The sequence below is a fragment of the Myxocyprinus asiaticus genome, chromosome 34, assembly GCF_019703515.2.
Source record: "Myxocyprinus asiaticus isolate MX2 ecotype Aquarium Trade chromosome 34, UBuf_Myxa_2, whole genome shotgun sequence".
Lineage (NCBI taxonomy): Eukaryota > Metazoa > Chordata > Actinopteri > Cypriniformes > Catostomidae > Myxocyprinus > Myxocyprinus asiaticus.
In genome coordinates this window covers 11,469,871-11,492,706 of record NC_059377.1, presented here as the reverse complement: position 1 = coordinate 11,492,706, position 22,836 = coordinate 11,469,871, and the positions used below count along the sequence as shown (strand labels likewise).

The following is a 22,836-nucleotide window of genomic DNA, read 5'->3' as shown; positions in this document are numbered from 1 at the left end:
TTTTGGGTGAACTATCCCTTTAAAAAAAACTGGGTTTTTCAATGTCTGATGCTGATACAGTTATCTGCAGAGCAGGATGGTCGATGTAATGCCAGTTAATATGTATAAATAAAATAACTTCAAAAACTGCAGAAATCAAATTAACACTTATTTTGTAATTATATATATATATATGTGTGTGTGTGTACGGAATTGCATCCATGGTGTTTCTTGCTGAATGCAAACCCATGTATCATTGTGCAGAAGTGTGGGTTTGGGTGGAGAGATGGCCCTGTCATCATGGCTGTTACCGCTTTAGGCTCTGTATTCTCCTTCCTCCATTTCTCTTTCTCACAGTGAGCAGCAACAAAGAGAGCCCCCCACACCCTCCATGAGCAGGGGAGAGGTGTTAACAACAGTCTGACAGGAAGAAAGCCTTCAGAGGCCATCTAAAATTAAGCTCTGACTACAGGCGGCCTGCACCACTATCTGTTTGCATTTTGCAAATCATTCCTTTAGAACGTAGCTCACACACCATCATATCCTTTTTTACTTTTCTTTTTTTGTGTAATGCACACTCCACCCACAATTTTTTTTTAACATTTTCAGGAAATGGTTTGACACAGCTGTGCATCAGTGCTTCTGATTTTTTTTAAGGGACCTTGAATAGGTCTCTCAGATCATGACCTTTCAGTCCCATTAGGAGTACACTCACATTTACTTAGGCCAAGAATATAATTTTGGTCTTCCTGTTCAGAGGAATTAAAGAAAACTAGCATCATATTTCATGGCCTTAAATTTTTAAAACACACAGATCTACAGGGTAAATACTGCTGTTTTTGTCAGAGTGCTGGCCTAACAGTTTAGCGCATTTGCTCCGACACATTGACATGCGGTCAAAGTGAGTTCCAATCTGGCTTGTGACATTTCCCCAATCCTGTTCACCCCGATTTTACCCATCGTTTTCTTTCATAACGCTCCCTGTTCCTATAAATCAGGGGTTTCCAAACTTTTTTTGTTAGCTGAACCCCTAATTCCAACATGTTTAATTTGATGTATTGTTAACCTTACAACAATACAGCCTAAAAAATTTCACAACATTTTGTGAATATTTACTTGTGAAATACTACTATTGTTATTTTTCTTATTACATTTTATTTAACCTTTTTACTTTTAAATAATACATTTGAATTGAACTGAATTTGGCATTGACATTTCTATCACAATCTCACCAACCCCCTGCAGTTCCATCACAAACCCCAAGAAGAACCCCTTGTGTTGGAAACCACTATAAATAAAACTGTCAAAAGAGCAAAAAATAAAAATAAAATAAAATAATAATGCTATTCATTCAGCTCAAAAACTCTAATTGGCTAAAATACCCTGATAAACAGACACTTCTGTTACAACATGCAGGCACATACCTAATAAAATGCAATACAACCGCTAGCAAACTTCAGGTACTCTCCAACACATGCATATAACCTGTCCAGGGAATAGATTCCCTGTCATCACCCATGATGCCTCCAAACTGATAGCATTTAATGTCCATGATGTTAACCACGGTAGTTTCCATAAGAGACAGGTAAAGTCTTTCAGTGCTAACTAAACATAAGCGGTTTGTGCATTAGCGTGATTGAGGCTCTCATGTTATAGGAAGTTGCTACACAGCCATGCATGGCTGACCTGGCAGTTACGCCACCCCACCTGCACATGTAGATACCACCGTTCAGACCCAACAGGTTCCCTCAAACAAGATTGAAGATACAAATATTAAAGAATGCAGAAACTAGAAGTGTAGAATATCCCTCGTTTGTACACATTCATCCTTGTTTTTGCATTACAACTTCCTTAGGTTGGAGAAGTCATGAGAAAATCCCAAAAAGGCCAGCAATCTGTCAGATCTTTCCCTGACAGGCAAAAAAAAAAAAAAAAGAAAAAACAGCCAGGCCTTGAATGTGTGACAGTCATCTCCAAGAAGAGTCAGTCATCTACAACCTAAAAACCTCCACACTCTATTTTCTTCTCCTATAGGCCTCAATTTAGCCATCAGTAAAAATACACTGAAGAATGACTTTATCAAAATAGACCTTCAACATGTCATCCCATCAGTAATGATCTGGTGTCCTGCCAAGTAAACAGCAACTTTACATGGATGAGAGCAGGGAAACCACTCAAATTCACAAACTTCTTGAAAACATGCCATCTGTTTTGAAGATAAATGTTCAAAAGAATAATCAATAATCATTATTGCACTATTACTAAAGTTCTAAGTGACTTTTATCCACCCGGAAGATGATTAATCATGGGAAAATTGCCTACAGATATTGAGACTTGATCCATATCTATGGACCAGAATATCATAGACACATGCAAAATCATGGAAAAATGTCAGGCCAACTACGTCATTGTGGTGGCGAATTTTGCATGGGCCTCCATTTCCCATAATTCAACATACCAGGCCAAAATGTGGTCAGCAAGTGAGTGTGTTGAGTGGGGGCCTCTAACTAAACTGCTTTTTCCTGCATGGTAAACACTTGCAAAAAAAAAAAAAAAAAAAAAAAAAAAATCAACCAGTTCAAAGGCTCTTAACCCAGCGCTTTTCCTGGAATTCTGATAACATGAGCGCTCAGCACAAATTCGATTTGTGCTTTTCAGGCACTTCAAGCATGAAAGATCGTGCCATTGTGACCATTGTGTCACCACAGTGCCTGCTTGATTTACAGTCTTTCCCCCAGAGAGGGGTTGACGGTTTGCACACTGCACAAGTTACACAACATCAAGGGGACAACCTGTGACAACAGACACTGCAGACATCAGCCAACCGCTGGCAACAATTTATACCCCTGAAAAAAAAAAAAAAAAAAAAGGCAATGAAAGCTGAAAAAACATTATTACGTTACATCATATTACAGTGCATTAGCTGGAGGAAGAGAACAATCTGGTGGGATAATACAGAGCCAAAAAAAGAGTTAAGGCTGAAAACCGATCCTAGGTCTGGAAGGGGCGCTCCTCGGGGAGTCTACAGGATTTCAACAGCACTCGTCTGTGGCTGACAAACCACTAGCGATTAGCTAGCCTGCTATTAGCTGACCACTTTTATTTTAAGGGTTGTGTATGCATACAATTCGAAAAACCAGAGGGAGGACGTTTTTTCCCCCATATTTCCTAAAATACACCCTGAGGGATGTTATATTTGTATTTTTATAATATAGATACTGAAATGGAAAAAATCCTGCACACTATCCTGGCTTGCAAAGAGTATCAAAATTTATTCAGCAACGTTTCGGTCACTCAACCATGTACAGAGTGCAGCAGCACCAAATTTAAAATATGTCATGACCAATCAACACATCTGATGACCATGACATCACAACCAATGACAATCAATAAAATAGAGCACATCTAGAAAACACATTAATACAGAAAACAAACACATACATCACATATACAGAAGCCCATATTCATATAATAAATTACACCTGTAAGGTAACCCACAACATTACATACAGATCCTTTTCTTTCATTTATATTCCATATACATATGTATACACATATACATACACATGGAAAAAACTTTAACTTTACATACAGTAAATCTACATCTACAGAATCACATTAAACAAGGCTTCATCATTAAGTCCCATCGGTGATAAGGTTTGAAGTGTGTAGATCCAATAAATCTCACATCTCTGTAAAATCAATTCAATGTTGCCTCCTCTTGGTGGCATCTTAACACTCTCGATGCCACAAAAACGCAAAGAGGAGACATCATGATTAATTCGACAAAATGAGCTGCGACAGGATAATTTAGATCTCTTCTCCTGATCGAACTCTTTGTTCACTAATTCGTTGTTTCAACTGACGTGATGTTTTTCCCACATATCAAAGACAATAAATAGATACTAAATTCTGACTGTATGAGCACACACTTGTGACTGCACATCAATTTAATTCTATATTATTAAGCCAACCTTTAAAAGCCTACAGTTATGCTAATTTTCTATATTACAGGGCAGAATTGCTATTATTATGGCTAATTTATACTATTTTTGTACATTTGTGTCTTTTTGCATACTGCTGTTTTACTACTATTTGATAAAAGAAAGGGATTGTTTTACAATGATATTACCTAAATGAAAGTCATTATGAAATCCAAATTGACACTATTTTCTTATGACATGGCCCTGGTCCAACACGATCACCTGGAAGGTTGAAATGTTGCTACCGAATGTTCCGGTGCCCTAACATTGACCCCATTCTGCTGAGTTACTGACAAGCAGCATCTCCCATTGGACCTTTTCACAACAATTAAAATGTGTTTTACCTTTTACTATGGTGTGACTGAGCAGAGATACAGGTTCTGGTCCCATGGAAACCAGTAAGTAATCCAATTCACGTAATCAAAGATGAGCTTGATTGGGAGGTTGCAATTTCGCTCCAAGATTACATTTTTACTCCACTGACAGTTAGATTAAGGGATGGAGTTTAGGTTAGGGAGTTTGGTTTTTAAATATGCATTCCTGTTCACTGTTACATCATTTAAAACTTTAAACAACTTGCCTTTGGCTCTCAACTGACGGACATTTCACTCGAAAGTTGGAGCTCAAACACGCCCAAACGTTTAACAACAGTTTCAGCTTCGGACACTGTGGGCAGCAGATTGAATTTCGTTAAGCACAGACCGTTTTCAACAGCAGAACTGTCGACCTATTGCCGCCTTATTTACAATGAGATCAGTCTACCTTGTCTTACAATGCATGTCATTCCAACTGAAACAACCTCCTTTTCAACTGACATCACCAAGCCCTCAAGTTATTCAGCCCTTCCCCTCCAACCAATTTGGTATGGTACGCCCATGATCTAATAAATTTGTGTTGGATAAAAATCAAGTGCCGTTGTACTTTTTGTTCTCGTTAAATGTTCTGTTTGAGTTGTTTGCAAATGCCATTTCATATTCAATTTAAAGGCTTCGCTTCGTGCCTAACAACACCCCTTAACTGGGTTCAAATCACTGTAATTCACGGCCCTTTGTGGCTCATTACTTTAAAAAGAATCAATAATTCCACACAAACAGGATTGTTACACATTGCAGCAGAGCTGGATTTAATAATACAGAGCCTGTCAAAGAATAATAAGGTCAGATACGAGGGTTCAGCGTGAGCTCGCTTTCTCAATGACAAGCCTTGAGACTGAGGGGAGGTGACAAGATTGGCGGCAGTTCGAGGATCGAAGGGTTAACAGGGACTCAGACGGCAGGCAGAGAGTAAAGCGAACTGAGATAAGATTACCAGTTACTCCGGCGGTGAAGGATGCAACCACAGCAGAACGTTGCAGTTGACAGGAGCAAAGTGGCCGACTGACCACATACAGGCAATGCGCAAGACCTGCTGGCTCTCCAATGCACAGAAATAAAAAAAATCCAGCAGCACGCGAACAAAATAGGAGCTCGCTTTCTCTCCCTCTCTGCATTCATCTGGCTTGCTGTATCAGTTTTTCTTCATACTATATCATGCACTGCAAGCATGGACTAAGCAAAGATAAGTTGAACAACAAGAAAGAATAAAACGCATGGAAACATCTCCAAGGAAACCATGAACAAAAAGAGCAAAATAAAAATGGTAAACTTAGTGCATGGTAAACAAATAACAGCAGGCTGCCTGATCCAGAGCCTTTTTCTGACCACGTAAGTGGCACTGACCCCATGAATTTGTGGCTTTAAAATGTCATGAGGAATCAAATTTACATTCTACTATTTATAAAAAATAAAAATAAAAAAAGAGTAAATTCCAGAACTCCAAACTTAATCCCCAATGCAATAAAAGCATTTACTGAAACCAAACTGCCAAAACACCCCATTCTCTACTTCCGTGACAACCCTACGTCACTTGGGGTACTCATTGATTCAAGACAGCCTCTACAGCACAAAATCAATGCCTATTTTAAAATCATCGCACCCATGGCGCCGCCCACTGGTGCGCACTCGACTCGTAAACAGAGACGGAGAGAGGAGGACAAAAGTCCTTCTGTCTGTGGCCCAACTACTCCTGAACAGGAAAGGGAACCCATCTGGACTATTCTGAATTATTTTTGTATACAAACATGTAGTACACAGACATCTTTGACTGTTGTCATCTCTCTGGCACACTTTTAAAAGATGCAGTGTCAAGTTTAAACTCTTAAGAGAAGATGTGTTTCATCAGCTGCTGTGGCTTCTGTTGTTTTGTTTAAACTGCTCAACACACCGTTCTTTCGCCTATCAGCACTAACTGTTGATGTAAACACGCACTAGATGGATGTCTTTGACCGTTTTGATTTGTTTCCGGCGATGTGTACCTCAGTGCAGGATGATAAACTGGATGTGCGTTGACACAAACTTCCTGAAACGTTTCTTTGTGTTGTTGACCGTAGTAGTGCCTGCGCAAAATGGAACGGGACACCTGTTTGTTTACTGTTGGAGTGATGCGCCGCAGCGGACACTTCCATGGTAGACAGCATCATTGATTATAGCATACGGTGGAGACGGTGTGAGTGTTAACAGTTGTGCTTGAGATGAACCGTGTAATATATTTGGATGCAATGTGTTGGATGTGCATCATGTATAAACCATGAAATGTACATTTCTAATGTTTTAGGTGCTTGTTCATTCTCTTCTGAAGGAGATTCAAAAATGGCTGAATTTGAGGGGCTGCATGCTGTTAGCCAATCATAACAGTGGGCGTTTACATTGAAGTTTAAAGGAGGAGCTGAGGCAAAAATCAAGCTTTTCAGAGAGATTGTCAGAGACAGGAGGAAAATTATAATAATACAAAATGATGACTGTTTTGGTGAAGAAGAAAAAAAAACCCTTTACTAACATTATCAATGGACCTCAGGGAAGATAATGAAACTATATATAAAAAGAGCATTTCATGATCCCTTTAAAAGGGTCACAACACCCCGTTTCAGCACAGTTGAGCTCTCACCACATTTTTAAAGGAGGCACACAAAGTGGGCGTGATCAACAGCGAAGTGAGGGGAGAAGGGGGAATGAACCCAACAACTGTCTGATCCAGTTTTAATAATGCAGTTAACAGCATCAAAGATTCTCACAACTGCTCATAACAGAATGCACAAATAAATTATACACTGTTTTGTAAGCTCACAATACATTACTCACACTTGTAATTTATATCTGTAATTTAATATGCAAATAAGCCAAGCCCCGTACTCTGTATCGAAAATATGTTAATGTTTTTCACACTTTAATAACTTTTGAGACTTACTCAAAGATAATGATTTACAAATAAAAGTGCTTAGATCAGTTAACATGATCGATGGATGGACGGATAGATGGATGGATGGATGGCATTTGTGTCTGGGCCAATCAATGTAAACCACATCTCTAACGAGTCCCAGTCACAGACACTGCACTTCACCGCATATCTCAAAACACTAACGTTAATAAATGCGAACATTTAAAAGGTGTTGTCTTTGACTGAAAGACTGTCCTGTCCCCTCTGTCAGCAGAGCGGGGGGAACTTGCGTCACAGTACTATCAACTCTCTCAACTGACTGATGGTGCTTGAGAGATTGAAGTGCTGGTCACGTGCATGGCAACGACTCACTTGTTAAAGGGTAAAGGTCACACCTTCTCATGAATAATATCGAGAACACCCGTGACGTAGATTAGCTGAAATTCAATGGAAAGCCTAAACCACGTACGCCACGACCTGTGACATTGACCTGATGTTCGTTTTAAACCCAGAAGATGAAAATAGCCAGAAAAATCCCTAAATGAACACTTTTCCTCTTAAAATTAAAAATGACGAATGTTGACATTCTCTGCCCTTGTGTGCAAGACATATATAACTGTTAACATCTCAAAAAATGTGAAGTGTTTCATGACACTTTAAGTCCATGTCTGATAGCTTGGAGGCCATTTATATTCTAGTGTACTCTTAAATGATGACATAACTCAGCTTGCACTACACAGATTTTTGGTCCAATCAAATGCCCTCTAGAATGAGAATGGCCCTCCCATCTTATAACAACTGCCACCAACTAGCCAGCAGCAAATCATTCCTGTAATGCAACTAAAGCCTATCAGCCTTTTTTCCCCACAAGAGACGAAGCCTTCGATTTGTTAGACCCAAACTCCTTGTTTAAATTGAAAATACATCAACACAGTAAAGAAAACCGCTTGTCGTGCCACCCACAATTTCACTGGGTATTTAAGTAGAGTAAAATGAATGGAAATGCATGGGATTATACTCTACACATTAGCCATTAATTATCACACAGCAGAGTGAAAATCCATACCGGTCTGAGAGGAAAATAGATAGTCATAATGTGTGAACCTCCTAATTAACGCACACACCAGCCAAACAAAACATCCGCTGCTTTTTTTTTTTTTTTTTAAACAAACTTGCTTTTTTGGGCTAGATTAGGCCATGCGGGCTTTAGACAGACAGCCAGGCATTAGAAGCTCGCGCAGGGCATTTCTGGATCAAATTAAACTCATTCTCACAAGCAGGTCACTGCCCAAATCGCAGAAATTAGGAAATGATTTTCACCTCATGGATTGCCGTTACTCACACAGATGATTCTCTTCCCAGCCTGTCAGCAGGGAGGCACTGGAAAGGGCAGCTAACGCAAGAAAATGAAGAAAAAAAAAAAACAAAAAAAGAAATAAAAAAAGAGCATTAAAGTTGTCAGGTGGACAATTTTTTTATTATTATTAATAACAATTTAAAAAAAAAAAAAAAAAAAAAAAAAAAAGGTATTTTGAAATTTTTTCAAGGCCTGGAAAAAGTCATAGAAATGTCTATGGCGAATAAACATTTTAGCTATACTCTGCTTTATTCTCTTGCTTGCAAGTAATAGTTATGATTTTTTTTCTCAATGAATCAGCTGGTCAAACTCATTGATTCACTAAACAGTTGGTCACTAAATGATTCGTTAACATATTGGCATGAATCAATATGATTTTACAGATTCTCCTTATTCAGTAAATCACAAACGACTGGAAAGGTCATCAAAAGAAAATCTGACATCGAAAATTTGTCGAAGTTGGGGAACCATGTCTTATATTCGGTGACAATGGTTTGTTGTTGGGAAGGGGGTGATTCAAAGCTACACATCAAAATGCTAAATTAACAAAAATGCAAATTACATGGTATTATATTTTAAATGAGATTAGTAAATACTAATAGCTGACTTCAAATTTGTAAGGCCAAAATGGGGTGATTTCTCACATCTGTGCATTGATGAGGAGGCATAAAAACAAAAGCCGTTCTTTTCTCCTCACATGTGTCTGTCACAGAGACTTTCCACAGGAAGAAGCCAGCAGAGAATCTCTGCTTCATCACAGACACTAAACATGAGACTATGACTAATTTGATGAAAATATTCGTAAGAAATTGTGACACCATTCATTCCAGCTAAATTACAGGATTTGAAATAAAAGGCTGACTAAATCTGTAAATTCTAACTTATGCGTGTACATTAAAACACGTTTACTGGAAACATGACGCTGTAACTCAATATTAGTGCAATTACTGTGTAAGGAGTTACATTCTAAAATGTGCATTTGCTCATAAATCAGTCAGCGCATTGGCGAGCCAACTTCACCTCGGCTCCTGCCAGTCCGTCTCAGTCACATCGGCAGCAGTATGGGAATTATATGACTTTGGGGAGGTACGTTTTATAAAGGAATTTCTATAGGTCATTTTCAGGGTGCAAACTAAATTGTATTTCGGCAGCCCTCGCACAAATCTTAATCATCAACAATCTCTCAAAGCATTTTTTGTTATATGCTTGTAATACATAAGTATACAGTATAATGAAGCGATATCAAACAACAGAGCAACTTCGGGTCTTCAATGTCTATTTGGCCCAATGTGAAAATTTGCAGTCTGACTAACTTATCTAACATTTGTGGGTAGCTTACTGAAATAGATTGAAACACAGTTGAAACATTTCTTATATGGAGAATTAATATTGTTTGGCATATGCACTTTGATTTGATTTGCTTTGAGGTAGGGTTTAAGCTTTACTTGTGGGGCTCACACTCCCAAAAATTCAAACCTGACCATTCAGCAGTTAAAGAAGCACTACAACCTTCAAAATGTGCAAATCCAATCATAGCCTGCTTAAATGGAACACCCACTGAACTAAAAAAAAAACTGATTCAAGTGCTGCACTTAGAGGCCAGTAGAGTGGTTCAGATATGATAAAGGAGGGAAGACAGGAAGAGGCGCTTGCTCTCAGACAGACAGCTAACAGATGCTGCCATTAAACTAGCAGTCTGTGCTAAATCAGTAGCAGGATCAATATCAGCTCAGCCTTTCTGTTGAGTACCTGCATAAAAAACTAAACTGCATTATGCACACTAATGCTACAGAGTGAGTAGGACTCGAACGTTTCAAGCAAGCATGAACGTGTGCATTTGTGTGTGAACAGACCCAATTAAACAGGATATCCACACATGGATTGCACACCACAAGTCAGCTGAATACTCGAGCTAATGGCCACCCATCGTTCTTCAAATGCTTGGTTATGAGCGTCTTTACTTTGTCTGTATCTTCCAAAAAGGCACTTGTGGATTTGTTTAAATATCTGATTCATGAAAGAACAGTTAAGAAGCTTGTTCTGTCTGCTCCCAAGCAGCCAGAGCTCATTATGAGCTCTCAGCGTCCGAAAAGTGCTCCATTCGAAAAAATGCAGAGATGCCTTGTTCTGGATCTGGGGTGGTTACTATGGAAACATCGTGGCTAGGCCCCTGTGATGGCATAGTGCATGTGTGTTCATGTTCTTGTACTTTTGTAGTCACTATGGTAACATTAAATCATAGTTTAAATTAAATTTACTCTTAAAGTGATTGTTTGTTTTGTGTTAATTAATTTGACATTTCTGTGTCAAATTAACACAGCTCATTTTAGAATATCTAATTTCCAACGTGACCGTAAATGTGAGAATTGGGCAAGTTGTTTGTAAATGTTGTATATGGGCTGTGTGCCAAAACGACTGGAGCAGATGACTTTGAGCTTATTGTGGTGTAAAATGTGACTGAAATTCAGATCACTTTGTACAGCTAACGGCACCATTAACCAACACGCTGAAATACTATCTGGAACTGGATTTAATGATATTATCTGGATCCTGTCAAATGTGTCCTTGACTGTCAGAAGGTTTTAGGAGTTAAACAAGAGACTGTCATTTAATCTGCTTGCCTTCTAAGTGCCTAAAACAGTGTTAAACAGACACTGCAGTCCCCCACCATGATTTCGCCATATCGAAAAATAAACTTGAATAAAATTCTAAAGGATTTTTGTTTTTTTGTTTTAATTAGCAGTGTGTAGAGAAGCAGGATGTCACATACTTTCCATTATACCATTTTATGCAACTCTGAAAGTAATCTTTTTTTATAACACATATTGCATTATAAATGAGATATAACCATTTCTATAGCCATTTAAGGTCCATTCCAAAGTTGTCGACTGCCAATATCGAAAAAAGTTAAAATATTTTCAATTGTTTCCTAATCCAAACCATAAACATTAAAACTAACTTTCCATTGTCTAATACTGAAACACAGGTCAGGAAATAAGATTGTGTGTGTAATTGCGCTCAATCTTATTTTATGCGTAATAAGCAGACAACGTGTAAAAGTCATCAGGTTATCAGCATATCGATGTGTATGTAAATGTTTTGTTTGCAATTATGAAATCTTTTACCTTACAATTAAATGCAATAAAACAAAAGTTAAAAAGTAATTTAAGCTTATATCAATATAACATTTTCAAATTACGTGTGAATATTTGACAACAAACATCACTGTGGAAAATTCTAGAATCTGAAGATCTACATTCACAACTGTAGCTTCAGCGAGCCTTAAATTGTTCAGTCACATTGACTACGTTTACATGGACACCCGAAAGTGGCTTATTGCAAGAAAGCGGCTTATTGCGAGAAAGTGGCATTCCCGTTTAAATGAACTGCATAAGTGGCTTACTCTTTACTCCCGTATACATGCAACTAACTCAGTAAGCAGTCTTCACTCTCCACAGCAACGTAATTCCCTCCGCTATTTAATTATCCGTTGTTTTGCTTTATCCCCAGATATTCCGAAGTTGTTGCGGTGTTAGTTTCCTTAACTTTACATCACGACCTGCAGCGGAATTGCGGTGCAATAGTGGGGTTTCCCTCTTACGTAAAACTCTGGGATTCCCCCAATGTACAAGGGCATATACGGGAATGTGATGGACAGTTGATATTTAACATCAGTGTGTATAAATGGGTGTAGTTTTGTGCTTTTCCCACTTTACTCCCAAAAATTTTGAATTCTTTCCACTGTGTTGACTTGTTGCTTGGCCAGACTTTTCACGCACACTCTTCAAAAACTTGTAAAAGCATAGGCCGCGTTCTTACATGGCCACATAAGCCACGTTCTCCGGGAGAAACACAGGTGTGCTAAACCACTTTCTCTTACCCTGGAATAAACCATTTTCTTAAGTGGATGAAATCATGGTGATTGATGTAGAGATGAGGAGGATGAGTTGACATGCATAAAGCTGCAGCTGCTTGAGATATAAGCAGGGAATGTTTCCAAAGTTTCCTTTGGCCCTGGAAATCAAAACTATCCTAAACCCAACCAAGAGAAACCAGCAGGCAGAGAGTAACAGCCATCAAACAAATTATTAATGCTGTATACAGAGACGACCACATGCAGGGTAAATATTTAATTGTTAAACTGGCGTCTCTACTTCTACTACAAAAAAAATAAATAAATAAATAAATAAATAAAACAAAAGATCTGCTGAACAATGCCTTACGACTATGTAGCCTTCATTTTACAGGTCTGACATTTCTTACTCATCAGATAATAGTACTGTGCAGGAATACACAACAGTTCTGTTACAGTAAGTCCAACACTACACGACTGCATTTCTTGTTGTTGCCCTCAATGCTAAACAAAATGTCTAACCCCTGTGTCAGGCCTATGAGAGGCCCCACTGACCTCTACTCAGTCAGCTGAACTCACACAAAAGCTGCCACATGGCTCCCAGTGGCACGCATCCCGCCAGCTAATGAGAGATGCAGCACTGAATTACAAATCTTCTCGAAGGATATATAACATAGCCGAAGACACTTCCATTACATCGCTCTAAGGTGGTCTTCCTTATAAAAATGCTCTCAAACTCTCTCACTTACACTTTCACACAAAAACCACAGAGGCTGATTTTAATAAGCCTGAAATTATTACGGTACAAGCCACTTCATCATTATAGTAAATGTTTTCAATATGGCTGTCTTCACAAAGCACAGTGGGTTCCAATCGACACCGGATCAGAACGTTCGGAACGTTTTGGAAGACATTCAGCAATTTTCACACTTATGGCACAATGATACATAAAAAGCAGATAGAGGAAAAGGCAAAAACACCTCCAGAGAACAGAACAGTCTGTCAGCGTCACAGAGAAGAACAGTGAAAGGGAAGTATACTGCCAAGAGTTCTGCCTGTTGCTGCCATGTCTTGGCCGCATGTCAGCATTCACGACAACATCAGTGAGGTTACCCTGCCTTGAGCCAAGTACAAGTAAGACAAAAACACTTAAGGAACTGAGAGAGTGTGTCTGGAAACACAACTTAAAGAGGAACAAATCATTATACACCCCTGCTGTATTAATTCTGCCATTACTCAGGTATTAGGACATAACAAAAAGAGCAATACCAAAGAAAGAAGTGAACCTCAGGAACTCACTATAAAACTTGCTGAGGCTAGGATTGTTTTTAAGGGATAATTTTCACTTAAAAGGAATGTTCTGGGTTTAGTGAAAGTTAAGCTCAGTCGACAGCAGTTGTGGCATAATGTTTACCACGAAAAAAAATATATCATTGAACCGTTTCTTGTTTATTTAATCGTTTATTTAGTCATGCAAATGTAACCGCATTAAACTCTGTAATCTGGTAAATTGCGTAATGCCGGTTAATCTCTGATTTGATGACACTAAAATCATGTTAACATGTATCTTTATGTCAAGTGGTTATGCTTTAAAAAAAGAAAGTGTAGGCTACATTTTAACGTTTATGGACTGGCCCCATTCACTTAAATTGTCAATGCCTTATTGTGTGCGTTTTATTTTTTCATAAACTGAGACGTCTTTTTTTTTTTTGGTAATCAAAATTAAGACAAAAATGCTGTTGAATAAGTTTACCTTCTTTTGGAGTTTAACTATGATAAACCCAACATCTATATTCAAACTGAAAACAGGAAAGTGTATTTGGCTTCTCATGGAAATTGTGCAGATGAAATGGTGTACCTTTCATGCTACAGAAACATTTAGGCTACTGCAATTCAGAATTGGAGTCAAGACCAGGCCCAGACCAGTACAACACCCACTAAGGCCCAAAGGAAGCACAGGACAGAGGAACGAAAGGAAGGGAGGGAGAACATTAATTTGGTGTGCCGTTACGCTTTATCAAAGCATTTCTGCACCTGTTTTTATGTCAGCAGAGCAAATTCCTCGCATTACGTGGGTGCTTCCGCATACGTAACTGCCTGTGCATGTTTGTCTAAGTGGAGGTGTGTCATATATTGACCAAGGAGCTCTGTGCTTGTGCATACCGGATCGCGTAAGATAGCAAAGGTCGATAAGCAAAAGGTCACATTGCATAATGCATCAAAAGTGACATAACAGCCATAAAGACGAAATGCAAGAGCTGCACACTCAGCCGTGACTGCACCAGGCCAAAGGAGCTTTGTCTTTTGGCAGAGGACTAAAGCTTGCTGCTTCAAGAAACTCTCCATGGGAAAGACAAAATAAAAGGGATATACAATTAATGAAGGGCCACTCTTGTCAGCTTATTGCCATTCAAATGATCTGGCATTTTGCATTCAGAGATACGCACACAGCCATTGCAGTTTTGCAATACCAAGCCAGGGAATTTCATTTACATTTTGGAATGTAACGTGTGGAAGGCTCTCAAAAAACATGTTGATGCCAAAAGGTCAAATATGAGTAAATATCAAATTGTATGCCTTGTTTTTTGTTTTGTTTTTTTGTTTTTTTAAAGCATCAAAAACTAACCATTCTGCAGGTTCTGGAGAACATTCAGAACCACCATGATAATGGATCTGCTACATCTACATTACAGGCCTTCAAGTTCAGTTCAGATGTTTTTAGCTTTGAATAAATAATTAAATTGGACCTTTTAAAACAACTGGCACCCTGAAGTCTCAATTAATTTTGCTATGTCACTTCTTTAAAATAAAAAGCACATTTAAAAACAACAGAAGTTGACCCAAAGTGCTTTACAGACCAAACAAATAAATGACAGAGTGATGTAAAAACAGACTGATTTCAAGTTAAATATAAAACATAATAAAATAAAAACATTTAGATACAGCATCATGTATTTATCCATTTCAAACTATTCAATGATCTATTCAAAAGCTACAGAATAAAAATACGTTTTTAAACAAGATTTAAAAATGGCTAATGATGAAGCTGACCTCACATGGAAAGGGAGACTATTCCATAGATTAGACCAATCACAGAAAAGGCACGGTCACCCTTAGATCTATAGCGGCAACGAGGAACCCTCAATAAAAGTTGATCAGAAGACCTAAGTGCTCTGGTGGGGGAGTAAGGGAGGAGAAGGTCACTGATATATTGGGGTTAACCTAACTGGGCAACCAGGCCAGGTAAGGAGGACATGGAGGAACCCAAAATCAGAACTTTGGTTTTGCTTTCATTTAATTGTAAGAAACTGTTTGCCAGCCAATGTTTAATATCTTTGAAGCACTTTAGGGCATCCTCAAATGAACAATTCTTGTCTACACTCACTGGGAAATAAAATTGTGAATCGTCAGCATAACAGCGATATGATATGCTGTTCTTCTGAAAAATAGAGTTCAGAGGAAGCATATACAGGGAAAATAACAAGGGTTTTAAAATCGACCCTTGAGGGACACCACACTGTAATTGAGCCTACGTAGAAAAAACATTACCTAAATTAACAGAGAATGTCCTTTCTTTAAGATAGGAGAAAAACCACTGGAGGGCCATACCCTGGATGCCAACCATACATTCTAGATAATTAAGAATAATATTATGGTCAATAGTGTTGAACGCAGCACTGAGATCAAATAAAACTAAGATGACAGGTGAACCTGAATCCATGGAGAAAAATATCATTAGTGACCTTCAACAATGCAGATTCAGTGCTGTGCAAGGGTCTGAAACCACACTGAAATGTATCTAAAATGTTAAATGCTTTTACATAGGAGTAGAGCTGCGAATAAACAACTCTCTCCAAAATCTTGGTTATAAAAGACAGTTTGGAGATTGGTCTGTAATTGCTGTGTATTACCAGATCCAAAAAAAAACTTTTTCTTTTTTTTTAATAAACAAACGATGTAGAATTGCATGTAAAAACTACTTGGAACAACTCTACTTGCTAAGGAGCTGTTAATTATAGCTGTTACAATGGAACTGACATTCATGAAAACTTCTTTAAGAAGGCACGGCAAAAGAATATCCAGCTTGTAACTGGAACACTTCATCTCGGGAGTCTACATCTGCTAACAGCACTGACGTAACTGATTGAAAGTGAGTCAGGGAGCTGGACGGGGAAGGAATTAGTGATTGATCAAATTGTGAAGGTACAATCGCACCTTTACTCTGCTCAATTTTGTGAGTAAATAAGTTTAGAAATGTTTCACAGGTCTCTCGAGTGGTGTCCAGAAAAGCATTTCTACTTGGGTTTAAAACAGAATCAATTGTTTTGAAAAATACTTTTCATGCAATCTCACACACGCACACAGCTTTCTGCTCAGAAACAGATGAGATGCCCACATTTACATAGTAAAGCTGGAGGACTCCATGCGGGGGAAGGGGTCAGAGGGAAGGCTCAATGAGCCTTGGCCTTGCTCTCTATTTTTGTTTCCAGTTTTGTTTTTTTGTTTTTTTTTGTGCGCCACACACTGTAGTGGATTTTTCAACTTGGCCCTCATCAGTTTTACGCCTGATGAAACGAACTCTGACAGCTTCTTTACATTTGTAAAGGCCCCTACAGCAGCTGTGCCTATCTCACCACACGTCTATGAATCAGGGTCCGACCCCAGCTGGGGCTGCAGAGAGAAAGAGAGTTAGGGAGAGAACGAGGGAGGAAGAATAGCCATGGGTAACCCCAGTTCCCCCCGCGCCATGTGCCATGTTCACTTCAACAGAACAAGAACACAAGCGAAAGCTCCAACTGCATTCATTAGCCAAAGTCCGAAATCAAATCTGCCGTAAGTCTTTGCTCTAAAAACAGCCCTCAAAAATTAATTAAACAGAGAAGTTGCTTCAGAGTGTGTCAGGACGGCCTTGTTGAGAGAAGCCATTAAAGTTCTTCTAAAAGCAGAATTGCCTTCTCGCCCCCTTCTGCTTTTCTCTCTCTCCCTCCCTCACACACACACACACACACACATCAATCAGAGATGGTCTAATTGCATTTCCTTGTTGCTCTTATTAACATCTATTATCATATTTTTTTCTCCTCTCTCTTAGTTTTTCCTCTAAATGAATTTGAATAATATTCACAGCACATGTGAAGGAGAGTGAAAAAAACAGAGAAATTGAGAAGAAAAAAAAAAAAAGATAAAAAAAACCCACTGCACTCATGTTCCAGGGGATATGGTTAAGCCAAGCATGTATAATTGTTTTACGCTAATTAAGAAGAGGCTGAATCCTGGGGGCCAAGAGTTGTGTAGGCCCGAGGGACAGATCCTTCAGGTTGTTTTTGTTGTTTGCCTGACCAGATTTTACCACTGCTGCCTGCACAGATGTGACATGAATGTTCTGTACAGTGCAGGTCCATTCCTCACACCCTTAGCACAAGATCATGACCCTGATACCATGAGAATACTGATGTGTGGTCATGACAAGCCAGAACAGACCCTCATCAGACAAGTGACCATACACAACTCAAATTAAATGTTTGCCTTTTCACTACAAGCAACTCAAAGTATATCCTGAGATCTTTTTTAAACAATAAAAAAAACAGAATTGAACAAATATATCACAATATATGTAGGTTCACACACCTTTTGACCATTTGATTTCCATGGATTTTCCCAATCCTTTGTTAGTACTGAATAAGGCCTTTTAAAAAAATAATAATTTCAATGAGTTTGCACTGTATAAAGAGCAATTTCTAGCTAATGAAATGTTTTTGAGCAGAGCAAAACTAAATGACATGAATACTGACCATAGAATCCTCCATAACTTTCCTAGTCAATTTTACAATTCCCTAATATTTTTGGGTTTTACATTACTGTGGGAACCCTTACGCGCGCGCACACACACACACACACACATATACATATATATATATAGTTTGATTTAAAAGAAATATCACTGGTCATAAATCAGAGGATTAATATTTGCTTGGCTATGTGTATAATTTGAACTTCTCTAATGCATTAAGCACAATATCTCTGTAGAATACTGCAAAAACACAAATAATAGCAATACTATAATGAAATGCATGCCAGGTACCACGCTTACTTGATTAACATTAAATAAAATGTATTTTCTGGAGGAGTATTTGTTATCAAATTGTAGTGCATTGGCTTTAACTGAACCTGTCTTCTCAGGAATTACAACTCACCACGTGGCATCATACTTCTTTCATTTCCTTTGTCAAACATCAAAGAAATTGCGTCACACCTTTGTGGTCTACTCTGACGCAACAAAACGTTGCACTGTAGCTACTGTAGAACAAAAGTTCAGAAAGACAATTTCCAGCTCCTTTATGGAAAGCAGCAAAAACAACAAGCTCGAGCACTACCGATAATGAGCGTGGAAACTGCCCCCGTATTGCGTCATCAAAACCAATGCCGTTGTAACGCTTGTTTCACTCCTTTAACCTGTTGCTCATGTGTAGGGACTACAAATCAAATGATTTTTCAAATTAGTTTTCCACTCAAATGTTGCTCCTGGGGGTAAAAAAAAAAAAAAAAAAAAAAAAAGTTAAATATAGGGGCACGTGACGAGCCTACTTCACGCAGAGAAAAAAATTGGGTGCACGAGCTAAACCTTTCACGCGCCAGCGGCGGGAAATTATTTCTCCGCGCAAGCTTAGTTTGAGAAGAAAATAAATCAAGATTTTGAGTGCGGAAAGAAGTAACAACAATATTCCAAAGTGCGACATAAGAACCCCACGTGAAATACAGGTAAAGATCCTGGCAAAGTCGAGTTAAGAGTGAGTCAGTTCTTTTAGGGTTAACTGGTACTAGATTTGGTCGGACTGTCTCTGAGGCGACTCGGACTTTTGTTATGCTAGTCTTGCTTAATTCCGCTCCTGTGGGGAGTAAATCACCAGCCAGAAAAAGTTCAAGAGAGGGACTGCACCATTCCGGTTTACCAACCCATCGCACTCGAGATGGTAAAATGGTCGCTTTCCTTTTACTTGCGAACCTCTGCAATGCGACTGGACATATCCCCCTTTAAAACAACGACATCCTGTGCGTTTTATCTAATCTCTCTGAGATATTAGGAACGACTAGCATTCGGGGCTTTTAGTCTAATTAAACAAAACTCGCAAATCATCTTCGGAATGAAGATAAAGCACACAGTTTTGAAATTCAGGCATTGCATGAGATCCTACTATCCTACAACTGTACTTGAAATGGCTAAGACTGTAAGGTCAACATTTAAAGCCTTTTCAGTCGTGAAGGGCAGGGGAATTTTTTTCTTTAACCCAGTTCTTTTGAAGACGTTATAAAAGCCCACACTTGCCGTACGCCTCAATAAGATCTAGTTACATTCAAGGCACACAAATCCAATATGCCAAGACAGTTTGGATAGTTGCATTGAAGATCCATATTCCTGCAGCTTCACGGTAGGCTATTCAGTTTGGGAAAAATGAAATGCCGGAATAAAGGAAAGGGCGATATGGCTGTCCTCACGGCTTTGAGACGGAAAGCACTGAAGAGCAAACAAAGCCATTCTGGTCACAACTATGTCGTAACAGCGGAGTTTGAGTTCACCAACAACAGTACAAACAAAACAAATCCTGCGTTACAATGTACCCGATTTCATCGAGTTTTGGGAACTAACATCTGTCGTGCAAAACAGAAACATCTGAATGAGGATCCTAGAGCAAAATCGAGGAAACTCGATGCATAAACAACAACACAAAATCATTTAAAGATTGCTTGGAATACAATTAAATGCGTGTTCGCTATGTTTTTAAATGTGGCCGAAAGACAACAAGAGCCATCCGTGATCAAAGTTTAGGCATTTACAACGACACAAGCGCTACCATCGAACAAACTTGAGGTCATCCAGATATAAACGATCAACACTCACGTATTTCTTTTGTATGATATTCCTCTTAGGTCTTTCCTTGCTCATTCTGCAATCCAAAATGTGGTGGTGTTGTTGTTAAGGAGAGAATCGCCACATGAATTTTCTTCCTGCCTCTCTTCTTTCCCCGGAGCAAAGCTATTTAAATCCCCTGTAGTTTGCTTTGCTGTGCAGAATTACCTCTTCGATCGCCGATTCCAACTAGAATCTTGGAATTACCGATATTCCCAAAATCAGGGATCCATCACCGAGGGTAAAAGGCAAAGTAAAACATCACATCGGCATACGGTAGTTAAAATCCATTCGCCACAATAACTTCCATCAGTAAAACAGCCATCTGATGTTCATCCCGGCTCTTTAACACATGAAGGGTTGCTCGAGTGAGTATGATATTGATGTAAATGTTCGGTGGTCACTTACATCTTGTTTTCTGAAATGTGTATCCGATGGTGGGATGAAATAAATAAAATGTAAAAAAAACGAAAAGGATTCGTGGTCCGTTTTGGCTGGATCTAGCAGACTATGAGTGAACTCTCCAGCAGCACCACGGGCTCATCTGAACACAAGGCGAAGCTTCTTTCTTCAAGCAGCCTATCACACAAGCTCAGCGGTAACTTTAAAAGGACTGCCGCCTCAGGGACCGTCTCAAAATGATCTTCCTTGTCAAGACGCGACCAACACACTATTTCAGAGTTACTCAATCGAAAACCACCTATTCAACCAACACCGACATAATGTGAGGAGGGAATGAAGTTGACATTTCTGACAGTCCTGGGGCTTTAAAAAAACAGCTGACAAATACACTTTTTGTTTTAAGCATTAGTAAGTAGTTGTGAGAATTGTCGCTGCGCCCCTTGTAAGAGACTCATCTGGCTCTCTAGAAATGTTTGTCTATCATGTGGAAAAAGAAGCACGCGGTCTGTTTTTTTTTTCTTCCCCCTTTTAGCGTAGACATATTTTCTAACAAATGTTCCTTCTAATTGTTACACGTTTTCTTTGAATTGGGAATTGGGTGGACTGATAACCCAATTTATTAACTCAATACTGTGCAATATGACTTGTTAAAACAGCATAAGGTCAGTGGACGGTTTTAAAGTTTTTGAAATGTTTGTGAACTCTTAGTCTTTGTTTTTACCCTGCATTGTATCCTTATTTGCTTAAATCACTTAGTTGCCAGTTTCTTTACACTTTATACACTTTTTGTATATGGGTAGTTGACAAATTGGTCAGTGATGTGATGCACATTTTTTTCTGTCCATATGTATTAAATTATACAAAAATACATTAAAATGCAATTCACACAAAACAATTACATTAATACACATTTTCTATGATTAACATGTTTTCAATTTCTGAGTTCTTAGATGTACCAGATGGTTACACCACATTATTTGAAGTCATGAAATACTTTTTTTTTTAATTATTATTATTTTTTTTTGTTGAAAATACTCTTTATTTATTTATTAAACCACTTTGACACGTGTTTTAAACTAGATTTTTAAAAGATTTCTCATTTTTATCACCTCAGACAACCTTGTTTGTCAATTACCCAAATAACATGGATATGGAGCTCTTTTTCATGCCTTAGTCTCCTTGTCTTTAAGCCATTTGTCAAAGCTATTGCAGGAAAACTATTAAAAAGGCCAGAATCTAGTCAGTAACATAAGTCACTTCTGGTAATTGGACAAACATGAAATGAATATCTAGAAATGAGTCACAATAAGATCTTGAAACAATGACAGGAATCTGGGAGGACTGCGTAAGTGGCATACAAAAACAGTTTGTCACACCAAACGGAATATTCACATTTTTTATCATACGGTTGACAGTGGAATAACCCTAGAATGGGAACAAAACAATTGACAGATGAAGACAAAATTCCTGGCACTTGTTTACAATGATGTACCATTTACTCAGCAGTCCGTGAATGCATAATGCAAGATGTTAGCCTACAAATATATTTTGCAAATCCTTCTCTTATTTTATGGTTATGAAGATATGTGTGTGTGTGTGTGTGTGTGTGTGTGTGTGTGTGTTTATATATATATATATATATATATATATTAGTATTAGTGTGTGTACTTTGTGTGTATATATATATATATATATATATATATATATATAGTGTATGTGTGTATATATATGTATATATATATATATATATATATATATATATATATACACTGTGTGTGTGTGTATGTGTATATATACACTATATTGCCAAAAGTATTCGCTCACCCATCCAAATAATTGAATTCAGGTGTTCCAATCACTTCCATGGCCACAGGTGTATAAAATGAAGCACCTAGGCATGCAGACTGCTTCTACAAACATTTGTGAAAGAATGGGCCGCTCTCGGGAGCTCAGTGAATTCCAGCGTGGTACTGTGATAGGATGCCACCTGTGCAACAAGTCCAGTCATGAAATTTCCTCACTACTAAATATTCCACAGTCAACTGTCAGTGGTATTATAACAAAGTGGAAGCGATTGGGAATGACAGCAACTCAGCCACGAAGT

General features: G+C 38.4%; 1 protein-coding gene across 1 annotated transcript in view; it reads right to left on the bottom strand.

Annotated features, from left to right (window-relative positions):
* Positions 1 to 22,252, bottom strand: part of LOC127425576 (protein Jumonji-like) — a 166,161-nt gene extending 143,909 nt beyond the window's left edge. The window contains exon 1 of the mRNA XM_051671709.1: positions 20,322 to 22,252. Within this exon, the coding sequence (XP_051527669.1) occupies positions 20,322 to 20,366 (45 nt within the window). The 5' untranslated portion in view covers positions 20,367 to 22,252. The remainder of the gene's footprint in view (positions 1 to 20,321) is intronic.
* Positions 22,253 to 22,836: the final 584 nt, after the last annotated feature.